General features: G+C 39.2%; 1 protein-coding gene across 2 annotated transcripts in view; it reads right to left on the bottom strand.

The window, feature by feature from the left end:
- Window positions 1–1608: 1608 nt before the first annotated feature.
- The window catches only part of GRIK1 (glutamate ionotropic receptor kainate type subunit 1), a gene marked incomplete at both ends in the record, with an annotated part of 155975 nt that continues 134388 nt past the window's right edge, over window positions 1609–23195 (bottom strand). For both annotated transcript variants that reach the window (XM_079537845.1, XM_079537846.1), the window contains 4 exons: window positions 1609–1764; window positions 12323–12573; window positions 16901–17126; window positions 21079–21296. In XM_079537845.1, coding sequence (XP_079393971.1) covers window positions 1609–1764; window positions 12323–12573; window positions 16901–17126; window positions 21079–21296 — 851 coding nt within the window. The remainder of the gene's footprint in view (window positions 1765–12322; window positions 12574–16900; window positions 17127–21078; window positions 21297–23195) is intronic.

Genomic DNA, 23195 nt, shown 5'->3' with positions numbered 1-23195 from the left:
CTCACTTGCTTTACCTAGTCACATCAAGGCAGACCTCATAACAAAGTGTACAAGCAATGGTACTGCTTTTCAGACATGTTAAGCAGTTCTTTTGCCCACCTCCACGTGGGTGAAACTTCAAATGGAAGAGCATATCTAGTTTGGGGCATCCTGTTTTGAGAAGGACATGGAGTAATAATAGAAAGCGTAGGGCAAAGCAGTGATAATGTCATGCGTTTTAGGATATGCAATTCTCGTGGAAAAGCTAAGTGAACTGAGGTATCTTCTTGCCTGTAATAATATAGAAACATATCACTTCTCAAGCAAGGCTTTTGTAAGTAATGTCATTCTTTTTGAGATTGACCCAGGCAGTCAGCAGGGGCTGCACAGAGTGGTGCTGTGAGGAAACGATGGAGGAGAGATTTCTTCACACAACGATTTCCACAAGTACTGTCTCCTTTGCAGAGAAAATGGACATGGATATAAGGCAAAGGTAATCAGTGGTAAGCAATAAGTTCCCTGGGCAAATATAAGAAGGATAATAAAACCTGACACTTTGCTGAAAGCTGTAATGAACATCAGCAAAGTCTAAAGCAAATATTGTTGACACGATTTAGTCTGACCCAGCTCCGTGCACTGTCCAGAAAAGCAGTTGGTAGCTTAGTTCTCTGGTTCCTTTTTTTCAGTCTTGCATTAAGTCTAGAAGTGGTCATAGTGCTGAGATTGCCTTGAACCCATGTCCAACCACATGTGTAGGACAGCAAGGTACTGTTCCCCATCTAGAGCATTGGCTACATCTCTGTCAGATGTTATTTTTCTGTTCAAGGCTTGTTATAAATTGAATATTCTTTGCTCTATTTTCTAGGTTATTTTCATTTTGAGGTTCATTTTGAGAATAATTTTATTGGTATTAGGAGCTGGAGAATGTGGCACTGTGATGATGTCAGTGTTGTCTTTGCTTGTTCACTGATCATTGCATTTGTAATTTTCAGATTTTCCTTTTGAACACCTAGCACTTGGAGCCATGGCATTACTATATTATCTCATTTTAAAATAAATAAGAAAGAGAGAAGATAAGGAAAGTCAAGGTAGTCACGGACAAGAACCTTCAGAGAAAAGTAAGGATAACTCGTTCTTTGATGCCTCAGTATTTTATACATTTTTGTAGTTGTTGTTTGTTAATTGTACAGATTCTTGTTTTGGTTATCTGGACACCAGTTTCTAAACAACTGTACTTAGCAGGACTGCAATCTTTTCTTCAAAAGAAAAACAAAATAGATATAACTTCCAGAGTATTGGAAAAAAGATCCCTGTCTCTTGTTTATTTATTTATTTAGAAAGCACATACAGCAATGCATGGGGAGGGGAAGAGAGATGCAAACCAGGTGAGCATACAAATCCATCTCAAAAGAAGTAATGAGACACTTCCCAGATGATTAGTAGCAGTACATCAGTCTATGTGAGCATTTAAACTGTTGTACCTCTAGATTAAAAAAAGAAACCACACAGAATTTCTGAAGAACAAGGTAAATGTCTGTATTTCAGAAATCCCACCACAATCAACTTGTAGGCAGCAAAGTTTTTGTTCTGTTTTTCTTCCTGATATTTCTTTCCAGGAGCCTCTCCTGCTCATGCAATGGTTTCTTTCCTCAGTGTCCTTCTCTGGTGGCAAGTAAGGATACTTGTGAATGAAGACTTTGCCTTAGTTCTTGACCTTTTCTTTAACTTCTTCTGATGCTTGAGTGAAATGCCAAGCTCCTCCATTATAGCATTGAAAGAAAGACACTGTTGGGACACAGAAATTGCATTAGACACTTTTCACTGAAGACAGAGTTTGGCCATACCCTCTGACCAAATCATGGCTCTTATGAAAAAAGGATCTCAGCACGTAAAAGCAGGATCGGGAAGCTTCTCTGGTGACTTCTATCAGCTTTGAGCAAGTCCCTAATGTCTAATAGGTGAAGTCTGTAATCACTTCTTTTTTTTTTTGCCTAACTTGGGTTCCACTGAAATCAATTTAATTTTGGCTTAACTAAATCTGATATTAATATTTCTTAAATTCTACACAGATAGGTAGATTTGTGATGTTCTGTTGACTTCACATAATAAAACTTACCCTTTTTCAACAGGTAACTTTCCTTCTGACCTTAAAAGAAAAAAAGATCTTCTTTTTTTAAAAATCACATGTACCTTAGCCCCACAGAATTGTGAATACTAAAGAAAACAAAGATTTCTTTGTGGCTTAGTTATGTTCTTTTCACTAAATTAATAGGCAATTCCAAAACACAGCATACTCCTCAGTCCTCTTCTCTCCTTGGAAAGAGTCTTTTTCAAATGTTTTGTGTCAAAGAAAGGAGAGAAATTACCACAAGAATGAGGTAGCTGAATAGTTGAGAAAGCAAACAGAAATCTTTTTTCTTTCTACCATCCCAATATTAACAAAGACATTTTGAGTAAGTGGAAAAATCTTTTACAACCTTCTGCTGAAATAATTACTTGTAACACAAAAAACACAAAGAGGCTTTCAATGGAAGTATCTAGCAAGGCAAAAGATCGTTTCATGCAAATATAGATTGATGCATAAAATGAAGTGATGGTAGCAGCATGAAACAAAGCTTTGACCACCTTACCTCCAATCATGCTGAATAAATCCCCCTATCAAAGCCTTTCTAGAACTGCAGAACTGCTCAGTTTTGCACATCTGGTTGTGTTATTGTTTATATATATATGTAATATTGTTGTATACTGTATATTGTTATTATAATTGGTTTACTTTGTGAAATGAGAGCAACAGCACACAGACATAGTTCTTTATATCAAATATAAATTCTCTTCTACCAGTGATACCACTGCAAGAGGAGCAGTGTTCAGTCCTTAGCCACTAACTCAATGGTGATTTCAGTTACACAGGGTTAAAAAAAGTATAACACAGTATGATTTTGGAAGTGGAGAAAAAGAAGAGAAAATCCAACATTTCTAATAGCCAGGTATTCCAGAGGCAAAAGAGTGTGAGGATAACCTGGATAAAGGCTAGATTATTTATTTAAAGCAGCAAAGGGCTTCCTCAGTAGTGAACTCCTCGTTCTGTGCTTCTTCCTGTCCAATATGAACTTTGTGGGTGTAGTGTGTAACCCTGATTTTGCAAGTGAGCCCAAGACATCAGTATATTAATGTGTCTCTGGTTGAACGTATATGATCTTGCAGGTGTCAGCACACCCATTTGTGGGATGAACTGCTGGCAAAGATCCCATAAAGCTCTACATCTGGAATTTAAAGTTTTATCTTTGAGATGTTTAATTTTTGCTCATTTGAAATTCTTTAGTATACATAAATCAAATTATAATAAATTCATGCCAGACGCAAAGTATAACAGTCATGGTCCAGGACACTGTACTACCTTTTTTTCAAATTGAGGTCTGGTAATAGCCAGGACTGTGCAATCGTCATTCAAATAACCCTTTAGATAATGTAAAATGGGAATTCTGATGTTACTGGGTTTAGAGTCAATGGTATCTGCTGCGGCCCTATGCCCTCTGGAAGCAGCAAGTGAAGCAGGTATCATTTTAATACATAATTATTTGTATATTGCTTCAGACTTTTTAAAGCATAGCACCACTTATTTCCAAACTAATAAAGGTATATATTCTAACTAGCTAACTTGGCATGGATAATTTCTCTCTACTGTCTTAGTTTTAACTGAACTTTCAACATCTAGATTACCAAGTGGTTCTGGAACTCCATGGAAAACAAGGAAAGGAAAATATTAAACATTTGTAGGAATGATCTTAATTGTTTACCCCTGTTCTTACCAACTTGCATGCTGTGTGTGCTCTTAACAATAGTCATCAATCTCTGCAATGTTCATGCAGGGATGATTTCTACAGAAAAAATAATTGTTAATATTAGCCTTGTTAATATGCCTATAATCAAATTTTCCAAACTGATTTGTGTTAGTCAGACAAGACAATTATCACAATGTCTTTTAATTTCATATCAGCAAAGTAATCTCATGAAGGTCATTTACGCCTGCACATAGACATTTGCTGACAAGATGTATATGAGCTTTCCAGCATCTGACTTCATGACATGCAAAGCACCCCACTGGTTCCACTCTCAACCTGAAGTAATGAATTAAAGAGATACTGAACTGATCTTTCAAGGATATTCCAATGGTCACAGATGCAATTACAGCCCTGATCAATTTTATGATCATCTCTGTATCTGAAATACTGCCACCTTTGAGAAAACCTATTGGAGGTGGCAAGGAGCATTAAAAGCCTGCAATACACAGGTCTTTGTCTACCTCTGCCTTCACGGATTGCTTAAGGTTGTCTAAAAGAGCCATCTGAGATGATACTCTGAACTTTTTGGTCTGCTTAATCATTCAGAAAGTCAGAAAGCAGATATGACCAGAACTCTTTCGAGTCCTAGGAAAACTGGCTCAACATCCTATTTATCTCAAAGCTCGTGAATGCAATCAGGATACTGAACAAACATTTGAAAACTGGAATTGACCTGAATTTTTCAAGCAGTAGAGAACAGTAACATGAAGCAAATTCAAAATTCACCAGAATGCCTAAGGAGTTACTTGAAAATCACCATCTAGCCCTCTGAACAGCACCAAGTCTGTAGTTGCCTTTAGAAAGGGTATGATGACATTAAACTTCCACTTACAAGGGCAAGATACTGTTCTCTTAATTTCATATTTGGATAGCCAGTCCAAAAGAGTTTCTTTAATAATATTTTCTGGGTTGTTTTTGCTTTTTTGCTTGTTTGTTTTCGACATGCTACTAAGACCACTTTTGAGGTCTCTCCAAAAAAGAGAGGAGGCTAGAGACAGCAACATATTTAACAACAGAATAATAAGTTTAAGGTTATGCTATTGAACTTCTCTCCTAAACAGTGCCCCAAAATGCTGCAGTACATGGCCTGTGAAAATTAAAGGAAATCTTTTACAAATAGAATGGATTTGGGGCTCCTGGGTTTTTTTTTGGTTTTTTTTTTGAGATTCTTCCTATTTGCCCTTTGGTCATTGCAGCAGGATGAAAAAGCTTAATCGGGAAGATCTCAAATCCTTCCTTACACTGGCATCCAAAAGATTGTATTAGGCTATAGAGTAATTCTAGAATCTGAATTTAAAGGATAACATGAAGTTGGAAATTTCTAATTTAAAAAAAATCTGTAGTTAGACTTTATCAAAGTGTTGCTACCTACCCCTGAGGACAAGATTTCTTCAATTGTTTTTTTAACCCCTTGAAAAAAAAATAATCAAACAAGCAAAAGAAAACCAACCAAACAAGCAGCAAAGGAACAAAAGGACAATCAGTGTGCTGTGCCAGACAACTGGGAGTTAACAAAATCAAAAGATTTAGACTAGATTCTATTTGAAGAGAACATCTGACTAGCTCAGCCATGAAGGAAGAAGTGCAGAAAACAAGGTTTTACTCCTGCTGTGCCTTCCTCACTGTGAAAAACTCATCGCTGGGACACTGACATATGTCTTCTGCTGAAAGAAAAGTGATTTGTTTTTTCCTAGTGCACTGAAGAAGAAATATCCAAAATAGTTTCTCCTAGTGAGTGAGCTGCTGTTGCAGCACATTAAGAATCTGTTTGAGTGTTCTGTCACTATTGGCTAATTGCATGAGGAGATCGCTAAATGAAGGATTTTAAACTGTCAGAGTCTATTGAACGGTGACTGTCAAAACAGTGTCACAATAACCCATGGATTATTTTAACTGTTTTTCAATTATATAAACTGCTTTTCAGCTTCCTGTTTACACACGCACACACACAAAATAATCAGTAGAACTAGTTGCTGATCTCAGAAGACATCAAATGCAAACAGGGCTGCTCCCAGCAGGCACAGCTAGCCACAGTCAGGTTTGGAGGTGGGATTATGGTGTGCCAATGGAGGGGCTCAAGTTAATGTTTGAAGAAGAGAAGGTATTTATAGACCCAATAAATTAGCAAAAAAATGTTTTTGCAAGAACGTCACTGAGTAGGGATTTTTTTTTCTTCTACTCCTTTGTTCCCAAAGAGCTAAAAATGTGACTCTTCAAAGCTTTAATCCAAGAGAGATGACACAGAGACATGAAGCTGTGGCAGTACTTTGAGCAAATATCAATCCAGATGCAGAAAGCATGATTGGTGTGCTTATTCTGGCTGTATGGTGCAGGTGTGTTGCTAAGCCACCCTGATCCTAGCTCTCTGAAACAGTGATCATATTCACAGAATCATAGAATTATAGAATCATTTCAGTTGGAAGGGAATTTTAAAGGTCATCTACATCACGAACCGGAACACCTACAGCTCCATCAGGTGCTCAGAGCCCTGTTCAGCCTGACCTTGAACATCTCCAGGAACAGGGCATCCACCACCTCTCTGGGCAACCTGTTCCACTGCCTCCCCACCTTTATTGTAAAAAATTTCTTCCTTATATCTGATCTAAATCTCCCCTCTTTTAGTTTGAAACCATTTCCCTTTGTCATATCACAACATACCCTATTAAAGAGCCTGTCCCCTTCTTTCTTACAGGCCCTCTTTAGATCTTGAAAGGCTGCTCTCATACTGCCTTTGTTCCTTTCATTCTTCTGTCTCATTCTTTCTCCATGCTCCATGCTGTATTTCTGCTTCATTGGATGGCAGACTGTAATAAGGGCAGCAAATGGCACTAAATAAAGGTAGGAGCATCGACCCCAGCCAAATCAACCTGGCAATGGACAGTTTGTGCATAACCCCATTACTTTCGGAAGCCAGTGGTTTCTATGTGTCAAAGAATATGCCTTTTTTTTTCTTTTTTTTTCTGCAGACACTGAATATTCTGGGAGCTCTGATTAAAATGCAACAAAGGCAAAATAAAAAGAAATACTATGAAATGTCACAAGTGCACGTTTATAACCATTTTTCTCCTGAAGTAGCTCTGGTTATGCTCTACTGGTACTGCCAGAGCTGACAGCCTGTTGTGACTCTTCCATCACAGGCAGAGCTGTTAACTCAGTGCTGATACACACGTGAGAGGGGACGTTGACTGTTGGATCCCAGGTGCAGTTACAAGGCTGCAAGTGAGGAAAATGCAATTGCAATCACTTGTGAACGGAGTATTTTTTCATGGCCAAAGTTCAAATTGTAACAGTTTAAAAGCGGAGAGCGTTGATAGGTCAAAAATTTTTTAAGGCTTTAACATTTCCTCCTAAAGCCTGTCACATTCTGTGTTTGACTCCTGCCAGGTGCCGTGCACTTCATGGGAGATGCAATGGACTGTGCCTTACTCAAAACCCCCTATTAACCTGAAAGCACTTGGCTTTTTCTGGACCCACAGTGAACCTTGCAAATATTGTGTTTAAAAGGTAGATTTACTAGTTCCCAGCTGGCACGCCTGCTCTTCACTTCCTCAACTGCTGGCATAACTGCTAATAAAAAAGAAAAACTTTCAAATAATTTTTTTGTAGTTAGATAGTTAGGGAAAGGCAGAACTGCTTTGTAATTCCCGTTGGCAAGCTGAAGGCTGCAAGGTTGCCTCTGGGGACACCTAGACAGGCAAAATGATCACTAACAATGTGACTGTTTCCTTGACAGATGTGAAAATGTTTACCAAAAAAGTAACAGAAACTTTCTGGATTTTGCATTCAGTTAAACAGTGATTAAGAATGTAGTAGAAGCTGGAGGCTGACGGATTTCTTGCACAGAGCAATGATGAAGATAAGCCCATTAGTAATTTTCCTTCTACTCTGAGAGTTCAGAGAAGCTGGATTTAATTAGTTTAAGTTTCTTCAACTGGGAAATTGCAGACAAGAGTGTTTATTTTTTTAAAGCAGGGATATTGAAGATCTTATTCAGGTCTTCACTGCTAGGAAGGATCGTTTTATGAAGAACCTAAGCTTTCAAGGCACTATTAAAACAGGTTAAAATTCCAGTTTGAGCAAGAGAGTTTCTTGCAGTGTTTGAAGTAGGTCATAACACTCACTCACATATATGAAAGAACACTGGTAGAGAAGAACTGCTGTAGTCAAGCCATGAGCACTACAAGTCTTCATAAAAAAAAGAACACCCAAAAGCAACACCCTGAAGCCCACTGCCACTATAAATATTGCTGATTAAAAGTTGTAAAATGAATAGAAGTAAAACACATTCTATACAGAAGCCAGATACGAGAGAAACAATTCAAGAGGACAGCAGAGCTTGCTGGAGCATTTTGGTGATTGAGCATGAAGGCATCCACTTGAACGAGTTTTCTAATTGCAAGAGAGGCCAGAAATGGCCCCTCAATAAAACAGATCATTAACTTGTTTGATGAGGAGGAACTGCATTGTGCAAGAAAACATAAAGTAGGTGTGAAGGATGGAAAATGAATTGGTGAAACTGAAGGTAAGACAGGATATAATGACATTCAGATAAAAGGTAATCAGGTTTTGCAAACTTGGTTGTTTGCAGTGGTTCATGATATCCTATGAGATGGCATTTCTATATATTTTGTATATCTACTCCAAATTGTTGTCATATGTTTTTCTGAGGCAACAACAGATACAGCCTGTTGTCTCCTGCTCTGGCAGTACCCAGGCAAGCATAGGACTGAAGGAAACCAAACTGTTCTCCTCCCAGGGTATAGAAAACATCCAATACAGCTTGGCTTCCTTTACAACAGCTTCTTTCTTTGTTTCAATATGCAAAAAAAAAAAAAAAAAGAAAACGCTATACACTTCAACATAAATCAATACGATTTTTACTGCCACTTATGTCATAAAAGGTTTTCCTATATTATAAAGCCTTACAACAGTGAACATCATGAATTACTCAAGCCAAGTCAACAAAGTTGTTCTATGAAAGGTACATATATACTGGGAGTGCCTCAGGGTGCTTTCACTGATTATGTTCTTAAATGTTAATGGTTACATGGCATAAAATTTAACTGATAGATATGATCTTGTGCTATGATAGTTACTTGGAGGCGTTGTCTAATGAATTTTAAATGGATGAATTAAAATTCATTAAATATTGACACTGGAAATAATATATGCCAGCTAAAAATCTCTGGCTGTTTATAATAGGAGTTCAGAAAGTTAATGGAGCCTGCAGGTAATTTTCTGAGGTTTGTAGAGAACTCTCTGGCCCACTTGCTGAATGCTTAACCAGAGACCAAGGGAAATTTTTCTTCATGCTTTTACTAATGAGATTGCCATGAGTTTATTCAAGTTTGGTTGAAAATGAAAAGGAGGTAAACAATATTTCTTACCTGAAAAAAAAAAACAAACGTGAATTACCCAATGAAATGACAAGATGACACTTGTACATAGTGACTACTGTATTTCTTAAAATCTGCTATAGTCTGTTGCTCTCACTCTTTGCTGTAGGTGTAATTATTTTCTGTGATATGCATTTAAACTGCCCAAATTTCCAGGACTTTGACAATTTGCATTAGATAAGCTTATCTCCTGCTGAAGCAAAAGGCACTTTGAAGACATTAACTGCGTTTTGGTGAGTACAACCTTTGTCATTAAGTGAACTGTTTAATGCTTTCATTGGACACACCTTTTTTCTTTCCTGACTACACAGTATGAATTGAGGGTTGTGTTCGAATCCCTCTTTCCTCTCGGATTAACTTGCCACAGTCTAACTCCGTAGATAAGGTGGTGCCAGAGGTGGAGTTGGACGGATGGGTTTGCTTACACTGTAGTCCGTAAAAGAAACAAAAGGCCTTGCATGCAAGAAAAAAAATTGAGAAAATGAATAAATGAGAGAAGTAGAATTAAAAACAAACATGAGAATGAGATTCGAAAGCTATTTAAATCAAAAGAGACTCTATTTATGGAAACAGAAAAGTCATAGATTGTATGCAAATCATGCTTTGGATTAGCTTAGTGATAATATATGCTGTGCAGCATTTTCTGTCTAAGCTTCTTATATCACCAGTGTGAAAATAAAGCAAAAAGAGAGAAACCAGAAAATAATACTGAAATCACCAGAATTTTCTTTCTTTGAAATTACTTTCACAGAAAAAAAATCTACAGTCCTCACATATTATGTTGTCACATTAACCTATTTAAAGATTTCCATTAGTACAATCAGCAACACATCACTGTGAGACAGCAGCAGTTTCACTACATACAGACACTGTATTTTTATATATTCATCCCTGAGTATTATGTTATTCATTCAACAAATTGCTAAATAATTTAACAATCTCTCATGATCTAATGCTTTAGGTCTATTTTAATTATGATTTCAAGGGTACATTGCCTTTCCAGGCTCCTGAATTGTTTCAAAATATTCTGCACCACTTTAGTGCTTATGCTATGTGTTTTATCTGCAATAGTGCTCCAAAACTTATTTGAATAAAAACCTCCTGAGTCTTTGATCTCCATACATTCTTTACTTATTTTGTGCTAGTACTGTTCTATAAAGTTTACACAGTAACCAGGAAGTTGCAATATGAGCAAAATGCATCCATCCTTTCTCTCTGACTTACTCCCAAAAAGGGACACCTTGATTAATAAGGCGTGCAAAATTGTCTGCCTGAGTTACATCCTTTGTTTGTATACATTGCTTTCAGTGAGGGCTTGATCAGGAGCTTGCAGAGTAGTCTGCACAGTCATGAGCTGCCCTCTTCTGCAGGGCACTGCAAAGATTAAGCCCAGTCAATGAGTGTGGCATTAGGTCCCAGGGACCCACAGTAACATTAAGAGTCATTTGGAAAATGAAGATATCTGGTAGGATTCAGACTGCTTCCTTCTAGCTGTCTGAACAGTGGGAATGTATACTTAGCTACTTGTGAGTGCAAGGAGACACAGGTGTAGAACCACAGAATACCCTGAGCCCGAAAGGACCCACAAGGATCATTGAGTCCAATTCCTGGCTCCATACAAGACCACCCCAAATTCAAATCCTAGTCTGGGAGGACTGTCCAAAACAGAAGCCATGACTGCTGCCCTGGGGAGCCTGCTCCAGTGCCCAGCCATTCTCTCAGTGAACAGCCCTTTCCTAATCCTCAACCTGACCCTCCCCTGATACAGCTCCATGCTGTTCTCCCGAGTCCTATTCATTGTCACTAGAGAGAGATCAGTGCCTTGACATCACTGCAGGGTGGTTCATTCCATCAGAAATCCAATGTTTAAAAATGAGGCACTGTCCTCTCCAGGCCCTCAGCTGTGGCTGCTTGCTTTGACTTAGATGTGAAACCCTCTCATGTCTTAGCATCAGTACAGTATAAACTACATTTCTGAGGTAGAGTTCAGAATGTTCTCCTCCTCTTTCCACTCGTCCCTTATTTTTCTTGAGCGCCTTTTCTGTCATTTATGTCATCAGTTTTGTAGGACTACACCTTGGAGGGAGAGGATGAACTGCTGACTGAAAATCTCTTGCCTTTCCCATCTAAATGCAAACTGAGCTTAAACAACTCTCTTAGAAGTGTATGTCTGAAGTTAGGTGTTACAAACTGATGACTGTCTCAGTCTACCAAACCTGCAGTGCAACATGACCCTGTTGAAACATCCTGTTGAAGTGAACAGGACAAGAACATCTTTAGCAGTTGATCCAAACAGGGCCAAACAAGGGTCCAGGACATTGCCAGCAGCAGACCAGAACCAGGGAAGGTAGTCAGATCAAGAGGGTTGGTAGACAGCTTCATGAATAGAGTCTGAGTGGCTGTATGTATCTTGTTTCTTTTACTGTGTTTGTCTCAGTAAGTGGGTGTTTACACCCTATTTTAAAGATAGATTCTATTTCACAAGCTTCTGTTATACTGAAGATGTGATTTATACGTAACATTTTTCTTTGTTTCCTCTCACTGTTTTCAAATCACTCATTACAGTTCAGTGGAGATATATCTCAAAATTGTTTGGCTCCATAATCTTACTTTGCTGTGGCATCCATCACCTTTCAGCAGGTTTCCCTGCTTTGAAGTGCATGCTTCAGCACAGAGTGTGTAAACCTCTGGCTGTGAAAGAAATGTTTTCTAGATCAAGAGAAAAATTACACTAGGGATTTGGAAGTACATTCCTGTTGTTACTCAAGAGCTGATGTTAATGCCATTAAAAAAAAAAAAAAAAAAAAAAAAAAGTTCTGTTTTATTCCTTTCTAAGGTAATTTATACTTTAAATCTTAAAGATCAAGCTAAAACAGTTTGAGCAATTAATTGCTCTTGTTCTGCATTGTCATATTAAACAGCACTAATTGGACTGTGGATGAGTTGCTTCCCTATTCTTATTAAGAAATTATTTCTCTGTAGTGCCAGAAACAAATGGTGAGAGTTCAGCAATACAAAATCTGCACTCCAGCAAAGAGACATAATGCAGTCACCACAGATCTCAGCCTCCCAGAAACATCAGCAAGCTGGAAAAGGATGACTTACCTGCTCAATATCACTGTTTTTCCTTGATTTATAAATAAATTCACCAATGGCTACGAACACTGAAAGAACAAGCCCAGCAGCAAGCACTATGAAGATGCCCCCAATATTCTCTACCCCGAGAGCACTGGCTTCTTTGCTGTCCTCTTCAGGGCAGCCGTTGCCTCGCCACCACTTTTCCTTCATCATGTGGAGTTTCCCCTCCTCCTGGAGCTGGAGGATGGCAATGGTGATCTTGTCCCTATAAGGTGACCCTGGAAGATGAGAACAAGATTTGTCAGTGCTGATTGCAGCAAAATGAAGGCAGAGAAAGAGCACGTTGCTGCTATCTGGAGCAAAACGGCCCCCTTGTTACAAGACTGAATTATTCCAGCTAGAAATTCTTGTGTTCTCTTCAGCTGGAGGAGGACGGAGTACCAACAAGCTGTTGGCATCTGCCCTGGGGACTGGAAAACAGAAGGCTCCTTTGGAGTTGTTATTTGTTTGGAAATTCATGTTGTTTTCTAGGGTCTCCTACTGAGGTTTATTTAAGACTTGGCAGTGGGTTTGCTTGCTAAATAATCCCTCTATATCATGTCTGAATATTGCTTTAAGCATCCTTTGAGACTTTCCACTTTACATCTCTTCTATTTACTTCAACATCTGTTTATTTTTCCTACTGCATGAAAAATGAGTAACTGTCTAAGAAAACCCACAGCCAGTCAAATGCATTCTCTTCTCATTTGTACCTTCATATGCCCACAACTCCACTTCATCTACCTTAGAGCTTATAAGAACACAAGCCGGCCTAGCCCTTTTTTTCTGTGACTTGCAACATTATTGACACTTCAAGCTGAAAATAGCATATATTTCATGCTTTTTATTTTCAGGCCAACAGTTTGCTAAATGATGCATTTTCAGCTCAACATCATTAATGCCCTGTACAGTATCTGGCAAATAGCGGGGTCACATTGGGCAGTTCAATCTGTTTAGATTTGCTTGTCATGCACTGGTCCAGCTCTCCATCTTCCAAAATCTCTGTTTTTCAGCATTCAGTTCAGCCAGCAGCTCTAACAGATGCACAGATCTGTAGCCTCAAAGCAGGAGAAGGGAAAGGTTTGCCCCTCATCCCACTTTTGGAGCACAGCACTGTTAAAAGAAATTACTATCAATTAACCTTTTCAATGCTGCCAGAAGCTGAAGTCGTCAACAATAGCAGCAATCCTCTTATTAATTATAAAAGATAAGCAGAAGTTGTTTTTGGCATTATAATGGAGTCTTTTGTTTGTAGGGCAAGGATTTTATGATAGCAAGCAGGAGAGGATTACAAGAAAAGCTGTTTGGCTTTGAAGACATATATGTGCCCCCAACCTCTGTCATGCTGGAATTCCTGCAGTTGGAAGCTTTAAGTGTCTGGGCTGAAGTACAGCCAGTGTCACCAGTCCCTCATCCATGTAGCTAACTGCCATCCTTCCCACTCCTTTAGCACATTAATGAGACTATTCCCCTCTAGCTAGAATTTCACAATGAGTCACATTTTGCCTCAAGTTAAAGCAGTTGCAATTCTTGCCTTCATCAAGATGAATAAAATTCAAGGCAGAAGGTGTGCCCAGAGTTTCAGTGATGTCAGGGTACATGTGGATGTGGACACAGGAAAATCTCACTAAGCACCACTTTTGTGCCTTTATATATCTAAATGGCCTGGGATATTTGGCCTTGGTTTCACTTTTCATTCTCACACTGTTGTGTAGGACACTATTAAAAATAATTGTACCGTGAATGCAAGTCCCTTTTTCCATTTCCTTTAGCCTGCAGCACTGTCTGAGGAGAGTCAGTGCGAAAAATACAGCAGTACTCTGTTGTGCCAACACTCAGCTATTTTTCAGTGTACCCTACTGCCAGCAATAGGACATGCTGTGACCACAGATGCCAAGAGACATGTGTCAGATTATACGAAGTCCATCTGGGAAGCCAGCAATCAGCAGCTACTGCTTTGGAAAGCCAGCTCTGAAAGGAAAATACACCGGCTGTAAGAATAGATGATTTCTATGCATGCTATTAAAGAGCCAAAAATAAGCACAGCAGAAAATGAAACACTTACAAAACTGTCTTTACACAGAGAAGTGACTTATTACCACTGAAAACAACAACACCAGAAAAAGCAAAATTATTTCTACCTTAGGAGAGGTTTGTCACCCTGATGGCTGGAGTTTGTTATATTGTAGGTATCATCTATTTTCCCTTGTCTAAAAGAAAACAGCGGCTAGGCAAAGTGAAGCATCCTGAGTCATGGCACAATATTTGTGGGGATGTTCATTCTTTCTTGTGATGTTTTTGTTGCCAGCAGGGTTACCACAATTCATCTTGAGGGTAGAAGGTACCTATCTATATTTCTACATGTGCTTTTGAAGTTCATCAAGTGTGCCTGGAGTGCTGGATTAGTGATGTTTTATTGGTGAGCACTAAAACTGCACACAAATCCATCTCAAGACCCCTTTGAATATTCAGCACAGCATTTATGACCACTGAGCGATTAACAACCTACCACTCAGGACAAGAAATAAATCCACATACTTTCTTAGCAATCTCCCAAGTAATAGCTTTAGTGTTAGAATTACTTACATCAGCACTGGCAGTGATAATGGAATACGTATCCTGACAGCTATAATAGTGTTGCTTTCTTCAGCTGGATTCCTCCCAGGGTGACATTTGTATAGGTTTTGCATAGAGGTGCCTCTGTTACAGCACTGCTTCTAGACTGCAGCAAGCTGACCACCAACCATCACTGCAGATTTTTCATCAGTACTGATCTTTGCCAAGAATCTAATGAAAACCCTCCTTCCTGTGACCCAGGGCTCACTAAGCATAAACAGAGAGTTTGTTGATCCACCTGAATTTCTGTCTTCCTAGCTCAGCACAATGAAGAACGAAGACAGCTTATATCTGCAATTTTCTACTCGCAGAGTTGATATTCCCTGGATTCATAGATGAATTGTTTCCTTGGGAACCAAGTGGTGATGGTATTCAGCTCATTCACTGGAAATTTTGGAGTGCAAGGCATGCTTTCGCTGCTGCAAACCATAACCATGTGCTTGTAGATTCTCCTGAAGGAGTGAATGCAGGCTTAGACTTGTTGAATCTTTGGTGTTAACATCATAGATAAGTCTTGTTTTCAGTGCAGCTTCTGCAGTGCGATTGTTTTGAATGCTGTGAGAGACTGACAGAGGCTATGGGGTTTATGTGAATATTATGAAGATCTAGACACTTCATCTTATCTGTGAAATCAACTTTTTAAAAGCTTAAGAAGCTTGATGACACTGCAGTATTCCCAAGTGCTTAGAGGTATCTATTCCCCTGAATTTTGCTGGTTTTCCTTAAGAAAAAAGATCAAGGCACATTTATCATACGAGAAACATCTTATAAATATATTTCACAGCTGTATTTCCAATGGATGCACTCTCTCCAAGGATTGCCATCTGTTCCAATTATTCCTTCATTGTTCTTGGTTTAAAGTGTGGCAGCTTTATAACTGCAATGAAACTCTTGCCATTCGTTTGTCTTTATTTGGGGATATTTTAACATTTGTATCATTTTCCGTAAGGACAGAAAACCATGCTCATATAGACAGTGGAAAAATATACTTAAAATATTATCTGTGTGATGATCTGAGGTGCTCAGTGACATAAAGAATCCCATTTCAAAGTGCAGTGGTGTTTTTCCTCTCTTATTTATATCTGATCTACCAAGCAACTAATGGACCAAATACTTAACCTATTATAACCTCTAGTTAATTCCCCTGAAGTCAATAGAATTGCGTAACTATTAATTGAGTGAGGCAATGTAAATGCCTCACTCAATATGTGAGCAGTATGGAGAAGTATAATGCAAGAAAAAGATCTGGCTGCCCAGTACCCATTATTCACAAGAACACAAACACAAAATAAGCAAGCAAAGAGAAAAAAAAAACACACTTATGTAATTATTTGCAACTAGAAAAAGTCTTGTAAAGGACACTGAGTATGCTAAAACTCTGCTGGAAAGAGTTCACAGAGCCTGGGAATCTTAAGCTCTGCTTATCTTGAAACTCTGAAGTCCCTGATGCAGAGGCAGAACCTTGCAATTGCTTCTCATTGTTCTTATGTGCAGCTCTCGACTCTCAAAATAGAACAGAAATTGGTCTCTTTTCATACTTTCTTTCAGATATGTATGTTGGACACATTTGTTGTCCCCCCTTCCACCCTCCCCGAGACTACTTGATTTCACAAAAGCAAGTGATAATTCAGTAGTGCAACTTGGGCTTAGAACAGGGCAGCACAGGGGACACCCAGTTTGTCACAGAAGGGATGCTCCAGAAGGCAAGAAGATTACTTGACTTTGCTCTGCAGATGTAGCCTGCATTCCTATATTCCTTATTCGCTACAGAGTCTGCTTGCAGATAAGTGGATACAAGAGGAGATCTTTTGCCTTTTAGGAGACTCCCAGAATCTGTTTTGATGAAAATATTTCCTAAAAGAACAGGGCATCATTCAGATAGTCATCTACACATCTGTAGAGGACATTGCTGGGTGTGCTCCACATCACCTGTACTGGAAAACATCTTACCAATAGGGGTTCCCACACCATAGCCTTTCGAATCGATGAGTCCCCCGATCTGAGTGAGGTTGCAGTTTCTCTGAGTCACATACTCAATGCTGGTGGACTCCATCAGCAGCGCATAGTCTGTCGTGAGCACACGCTGGATTCCTTCATCATTGTTCTTCACCAGCGCTGTCTGCTGCCTGCTGCTCATGAATGCCCACATCTTCTCATATGTCGATATTTTGGATTTCTAAGAAGGAAAAATGAGGACACAGAATCACACCAAAGCACTCAAATTACACCTGTAAACATTTCCTCCACCTCGATAGGCCTTATCTTGTGGATTGTTGTGAATGATGTCAATAGCATATCTCGAATGAAAGAATGGTTTTCCTGCCTGCAGCCTTTCACTCTCACTGTGCTTTATGCTTCTTCTGCTTCCTTTGCAGTGCCAGGAACTCTGTTACTGGCACAACTGTGAAGTGCTTTGAAGTTTTTTGGGCTAATGCTGTTACATGGATTACAGCAAATAATTACACACAGCCCAGCAAATTAGTGCAGCTGGATACTCTTGTACTCAGTATCAGGGTTTCTGCCAGTCAGGGTGAGTGTACTCTTCCAAAAGCCTGAAGATCAGTAAAGCACTGGCTCTTTTATATTGATATCATTGCCTAAAAGTCATGTACGTCAAGGATAAAGCTTGACAAACAAACCTAAAGTGGCTTCTAAGCAAAATTCTGCTTTCAGCTTTCCACTGCAATCAGAATTAAGGACCTAATCCTTCTCCCACTGAAGTTTGGGGAATTTTTGCCACTGGCCTCAGTAGGAGTGTGCACATAGCTTGTGTCAATATCCAGTGGCACAGCGAAGAGGAATGCCAAAAGTCATAGCCGCCTGAATGCAGTGCTGGACATCCCTTCCTCCCCACTCCACTCCCTGTTCTGTGTGAGCATCCTACAGGGAAAGATCCTCACAGGGTGTGAAAAGAGAAACTGAACCTGCTCAGCGTTCTCAGGGGCACTTTGCCTGCTACACTCAAGAGGTGCTATCTGCAATCTGAAAACCTTAAAGCAGTTGCACAGTGCTAACACAATTAAACCTTGTCCTTCTGTGTGCTGTCCAAACCTACTGAGCACAGTGTCGCTTCTGGATGAAACAGCATGTTAGAGCTACAGGAAGTTGGACCATTAGAAACTGTTTGTCTCAAGATAGCACAGCCAACCATTACTGAACTATTTTGTGCCACTACCTAGCACGAGCCAGACACACACACACCAAATTTTGGTGTAAATATGAGCCCACGATCCCCTCCATGTATGCACTTCCCCAGCTCTGGAGCAGTATATTCTCACCTCCTTCATTGTCCCTATCTTTGGTTTGAAGCCATCACAGCTGATTTTAGGCTCACTGTGTTGGAGACAACAAGCACTCATTAAATACTGGTGTCTGGGAGATTCCTGTGAGCAGCTGATTTTCTGGTTCTTTCAGTTTTAAAATCTAATATGATTTCCTGTGAATTCAATACCTGTGAATTTCACCTAGGTTTCAACCAAGACTTTAAGCCACTGGATATCAGTAAGCTTTGAAGATGGTTAAGTGGCTTTTTGCAAGTAGAAGGCATTTGTACTGCTCAGCTGGGAATACTTTTTGAAACTGATATATTTATGCAGTAAATTGAATCTGATATTGAATTTACTGGAAAGATATATTCCTTATTCAGATAAATTTGGTAGAAAGATCTCAACTTCCTGACTTAGCAACTTGATTCAACTGGCTTCTCATTGATTTAAGTGGGAAAATCTCTGCATATTTGGAGGTGGGACCTGGCAGGATTTCTAAGTTGAGATTAACATCTATTATCACAGAGGAGCTAGAAAGCAATGGAAGATTTATAGTATAGATGTGTTGAATTTTGCCCAAATTTGTGTAAAGGGCTGGGAGGCTGACTGTGGGGTTCCTTTAATGCCAAGAGTCTCTTGTCTTCCACAGATAATTTCAATTGCTCTCAATACCTGGTTAGAAAGCATAGCCACTGCAGGAACATTCTTGAAAATGTTGCCTCTTTAGCAAGAGTTTGTCTAGACGTGTTATTCAGAGCTGGGAGACAAGCTCTCAGTCCTTTGTGGGAAGGGTGCTTTCTCTTAAACTGTGCCATAAGGCACACGTAGAAACACCTACCCCTTATGTCACCTTCTGACTACTGTGTTTTACATGCTCCCAGCTCTCTCGCTGCTGTGCATGTGGCTGTGTGTATGCTTACTTAGCTCCAGAAATATAAGCAGTATTTTACAGTATAAGGGAGGCAAAGTGATGCCATCTCAGTGCATACAGACTTCCTTTTGCATATATAAGTTATTTGTTGTACTTACAGTACACGTACTGTGAAAATCTTGAACTTTTAGTCAGAGAAAGGAAATCCTAATATTGTGAGAATCATGAAAGGCTACATAATAAGGCTAATAAAAATAATCACATTTATTATATAGCACTGTGTGTGCCTCACTGGTTTACAAGTGAAATGAATTCTATTTTGTATGCACCTTTCACTATGTCACCTTCACTCTGCCAGCTTATCTATCTCCATTCTGTACTAAAACTGATGTCCTTTCCTTTGGTTTTATGCATACACATATTTCAGGCACAAGTAAGCTGGCATGTATAGCATATAGATATTTAATCACCTTATTGTTTTTAAGAGGCTTGCGTACTTTAAAGCCTACACGTTTTACTCTGAAGGATTAATGGTGCAAAAAAAAAAAAGGAAAAAAAATTCACTGTAGAGCTGGAAACAGCTCTTGAAATTTTTTCTAAACTTCTTGTGGTGAAATTACAAGTTATTTGCAATGAAATACTGTGGAGGGAGCAGATTCTGAGCAGTTCTTTCCTGTGCTGAATTTGACTTCAGAATAGCAATGACAATGTCTGTCTTTAGGTGGTGAAGAGCTCTTATATCCAGGAGATATCCCAGAGCCTTCCAGAGGGCAGCATTGGCTGCTTCCCACTGCTTTGCATTTGTATTGAGATCCCGTCCTCACCTAATGAAGTTTCCAGGAATATCCTGAGATAGGTTTCCCGGCATGTCTTTAAAGAAATGTCAGCTCATCCTTCCAAGAACTGACTATAACAAGGCTCTGAAAAAATGCTCTACTTTTCGCATTTCTTTCAGCAGAAACATTTATATTCAGCCACAGGAGAGTCGTTACAAAGGGAGTTCACCCTTGATAGCTCACTAGGGATGGTGCTACCACATAATTTAAATGACCTTGATGAGCATTTCTAGTTTTGAGAAATGACCCAAATACCGATCCTTTCTGAGTGTGGAAATGCTCACTTTGCCTCACGTAGAAATATAAGGGGGTTGTGCTTAAAGCAGTGCAGGGGGATACAAACTGGAGCACGAGGTCCCTCAGCACAGGAGCTGAATCTGCTTGTTCAGAATCAAGGGTTATTTTGCCCCACATGTTGTTCCACCAGGATGTCTCATTCTCAAAGGCACTGCATATCTGACTATCTATAAACACCATTCTCAGATGCTACAATAAAAAGCATGATACCACTTTATTCAGTGCTTAACTTCCCTGCTGAGAGTACCGATGAACCTGCTAATTAATTCTAATTGTCACAGGATTTTTGTGTGTATTTCCTAAATTTATAGCTGGTTGGCTTTTAAAATTGACATTTCATGAGATTAACCCATTTTCTGTCTAATTAATACTAATAGTGTAAAAAAAAAAACCCCAACCAAAAAACCCCAACAAAAAAAAAACAACCCACCCCCCCAACCCCCAAATAAACAAACAAACAAACAATGCATTTATCCATGAAGCAATCAGCCACACAAAATCACAAAATGACCCTTTACTTACAGACATGTTTATGTGTGTATGTGGCCATTGTATTAATAGCATGCATAATGCTGACCATGGAACATTTTAAGAAGGATGCAAACCAGCTTGTATTTTGATTATGTGCAGTGTTTTTCCAGTGCAGGTGTGACCTTCATAACCAATCTTAGCCAAGTGTTTGTATAATGCTGAGATCCTACTGTGAGAAACAATCCGAGGGAGAATGTCCTCAGGTCCATGGCCTCATTCCCTTCAGGTTCTCCCATCAAAGGCATGGGTTTGCTCCTCACAGCAAAGGTAGCAGGTAATCATCCACGGGTCAGTTTCACCACTCAGAGCTGGCTGACGCCATCTTACCTTGAAGAAGGTCATTGTGGATCCGTCTCTAACAGCCCCATACTCTATTTTGGTTTGCTTTGCCAAATCGTCAGCTGAATCGATGGGGGATTCCATCCTTTCTACCGTCAGGAATGCAGCCAGGTTGGCAGTATAAGATGAGATTATGATTAAGGTGAAAAACCACCATATTCCTCCAACTATTCTGGTGGAAAGAGCTTTGGGCATCAGTTCTGATCCTGTTACAATATTATCAAAATAATCACGTTAAGGCAATGCTGAAAGATGCCTTTTCTGATACCACAGACTATTTTTAGGCACAGAATGCTTTTATGAGACATAGTACAATAAAATGATTTAAACAGTAATCTTACAGATGCACATCTAACATTTATAATGGTAACACACTGTGAAGGGGATGTGTGCCATGGTACATGACAAATGGAATTATCCCTGATCTAAACCCCGTTACCTCTCTGAGCTAATGCTCATTGTTCCATTAACCTTGTAACCCAAACAAGTTGTACTAGTATTTTTTATCTGATTCCTAAATTTCTTTTTTTGCCAGTACATACCATGATCAATATTTTTAACCAGAGATCTTTAGCAGAATGCTGTTCTACTTACAAGCTGTCTAGGAGAAATGCCTTACAAGAAGAAGCTGCTCTGTGTGCCTTCTATCCACATACCTAAGTAAGAACAAGGCGATCAATATGCTTCCAGTATATTCATGAGCCTGCATGAACCTGAGCTCACTATCCAGAACATGTCTTACTACAAAAGTGTGATTTACACTTTAAAATTCAGAGGGTGAATGGAAGTACGCTTTGGATGTACAGGGCAATGCAAAGTTCTGGATGCTGTATTTGAACTAGTTATCAATGAAAAGGTTTTAGCAGTTCTGCCTGCATGTCACACTGACAAGTATTAAAGCAATCTGCCATAGTCATAAAATCCCCTGGAATAACATGCTCCCAGCGTGGGTGGTAAGTGCACTAAAATGACTTCTTAGCAGCTCAGACTGAATGTAAGCAGCACAGGTACTCAAGCATTTTCATGCAAGGTTTTTGTTTGTTTGTTTGTTTGTCTGTTTTGAGGCCTCTCCTCTGAACTTGGCTCATTAAATGGGATTTGGGGATCTGGTTTGACAAAATACTTAGACGTCCTATTAATAATACTCATTAATACGTCAAATACTATTGATTTCAAAGTAAAGCATCAGCATAATTATTTTATTGATGAAAGATAAACTTAAGAGTTTATTCTGCCTGTGAACGGAAACCTCAGTATGGAAAACGTTTGATGTAACAAACATTTATGTTACTGGAAAACATCCTGATAATGCATTCTCTCTCCTGAGCTATTTAACAATTTCTGGAAGAAATGTAAGTGGGTTATAGAAAATGTTTTCAGACTTTGCAAAAGCTGTGAACATTACTTCTGAGGCAAAAACTGAAAGGGTAAGAAGCTTACAAACAGCTAGCAAACAGATTTAACTCAGCTTCATAAACATATAGATATGTCTTTTAAAGGTCAATGCTGAGCATAGCCCTAGGGTTTCAGGAGGCTGACAGAACTGCCGAACTGCAAGAGCAGATGCTCTGCTTGCACAGCTCTGGTGCTGCACAGATTTCAAATTAGGCTGGCGGTCTAAAAGCAAAAGCTCTTGCTTAAAATTTGATTCCAGTCTACCCATTTCTAGAGGTGCAGCTCTATTTAGGTTTGTGTTGTGGTTGTGTTCTATTCTTCTATTCTTCTGTCTTCCAGATAAGTTTTTTTTAATAGCATGAAATCTTTTTTTTTTTTTCCTTTGCTTTGTTGCTCTCAGAATTAAGTGTGTATTTATCTTCAAACTGGGACTGACTTAAAAAAGCTGGCTTCTAGGAGCACTGATTCAGACCATCCTGAAGGTGTAATGTTTTTAAAGCTCAGGCAGCTATACACATACAAATTCTGAACTTGGGCCCTGATGCAACATGTAGTATGTATTGTATACAGACAAATGATCCTAGCAAGCAACAAAGAAATCTGCCAGTGCAGATGCATGGTGGCACAAGCAAATATGTGGAGAAGCCCTGCGTGCTAAATTTGTAGGGTGCCAAGCGTCCCATGATTTCCTCTGGCAAAAAGATTTTTGT

Source organism: Tetrao urogallus, assembly GCF_951394365.1.
Source record: "Tetrao urogallus genome assembly, chromosome: 1".
NCBI classification, from domain to species: Eukaryota; Metazoa; Chordata; class Aves; order Galliformes; family Phasianidae; genus Tetrao; species Tetrao urogallus.
The sequence above is the reverse complement of the archived record's forward strand: the minus strand, read 5'-3'. Positions and strand labels throughout refer to the sequence as shown.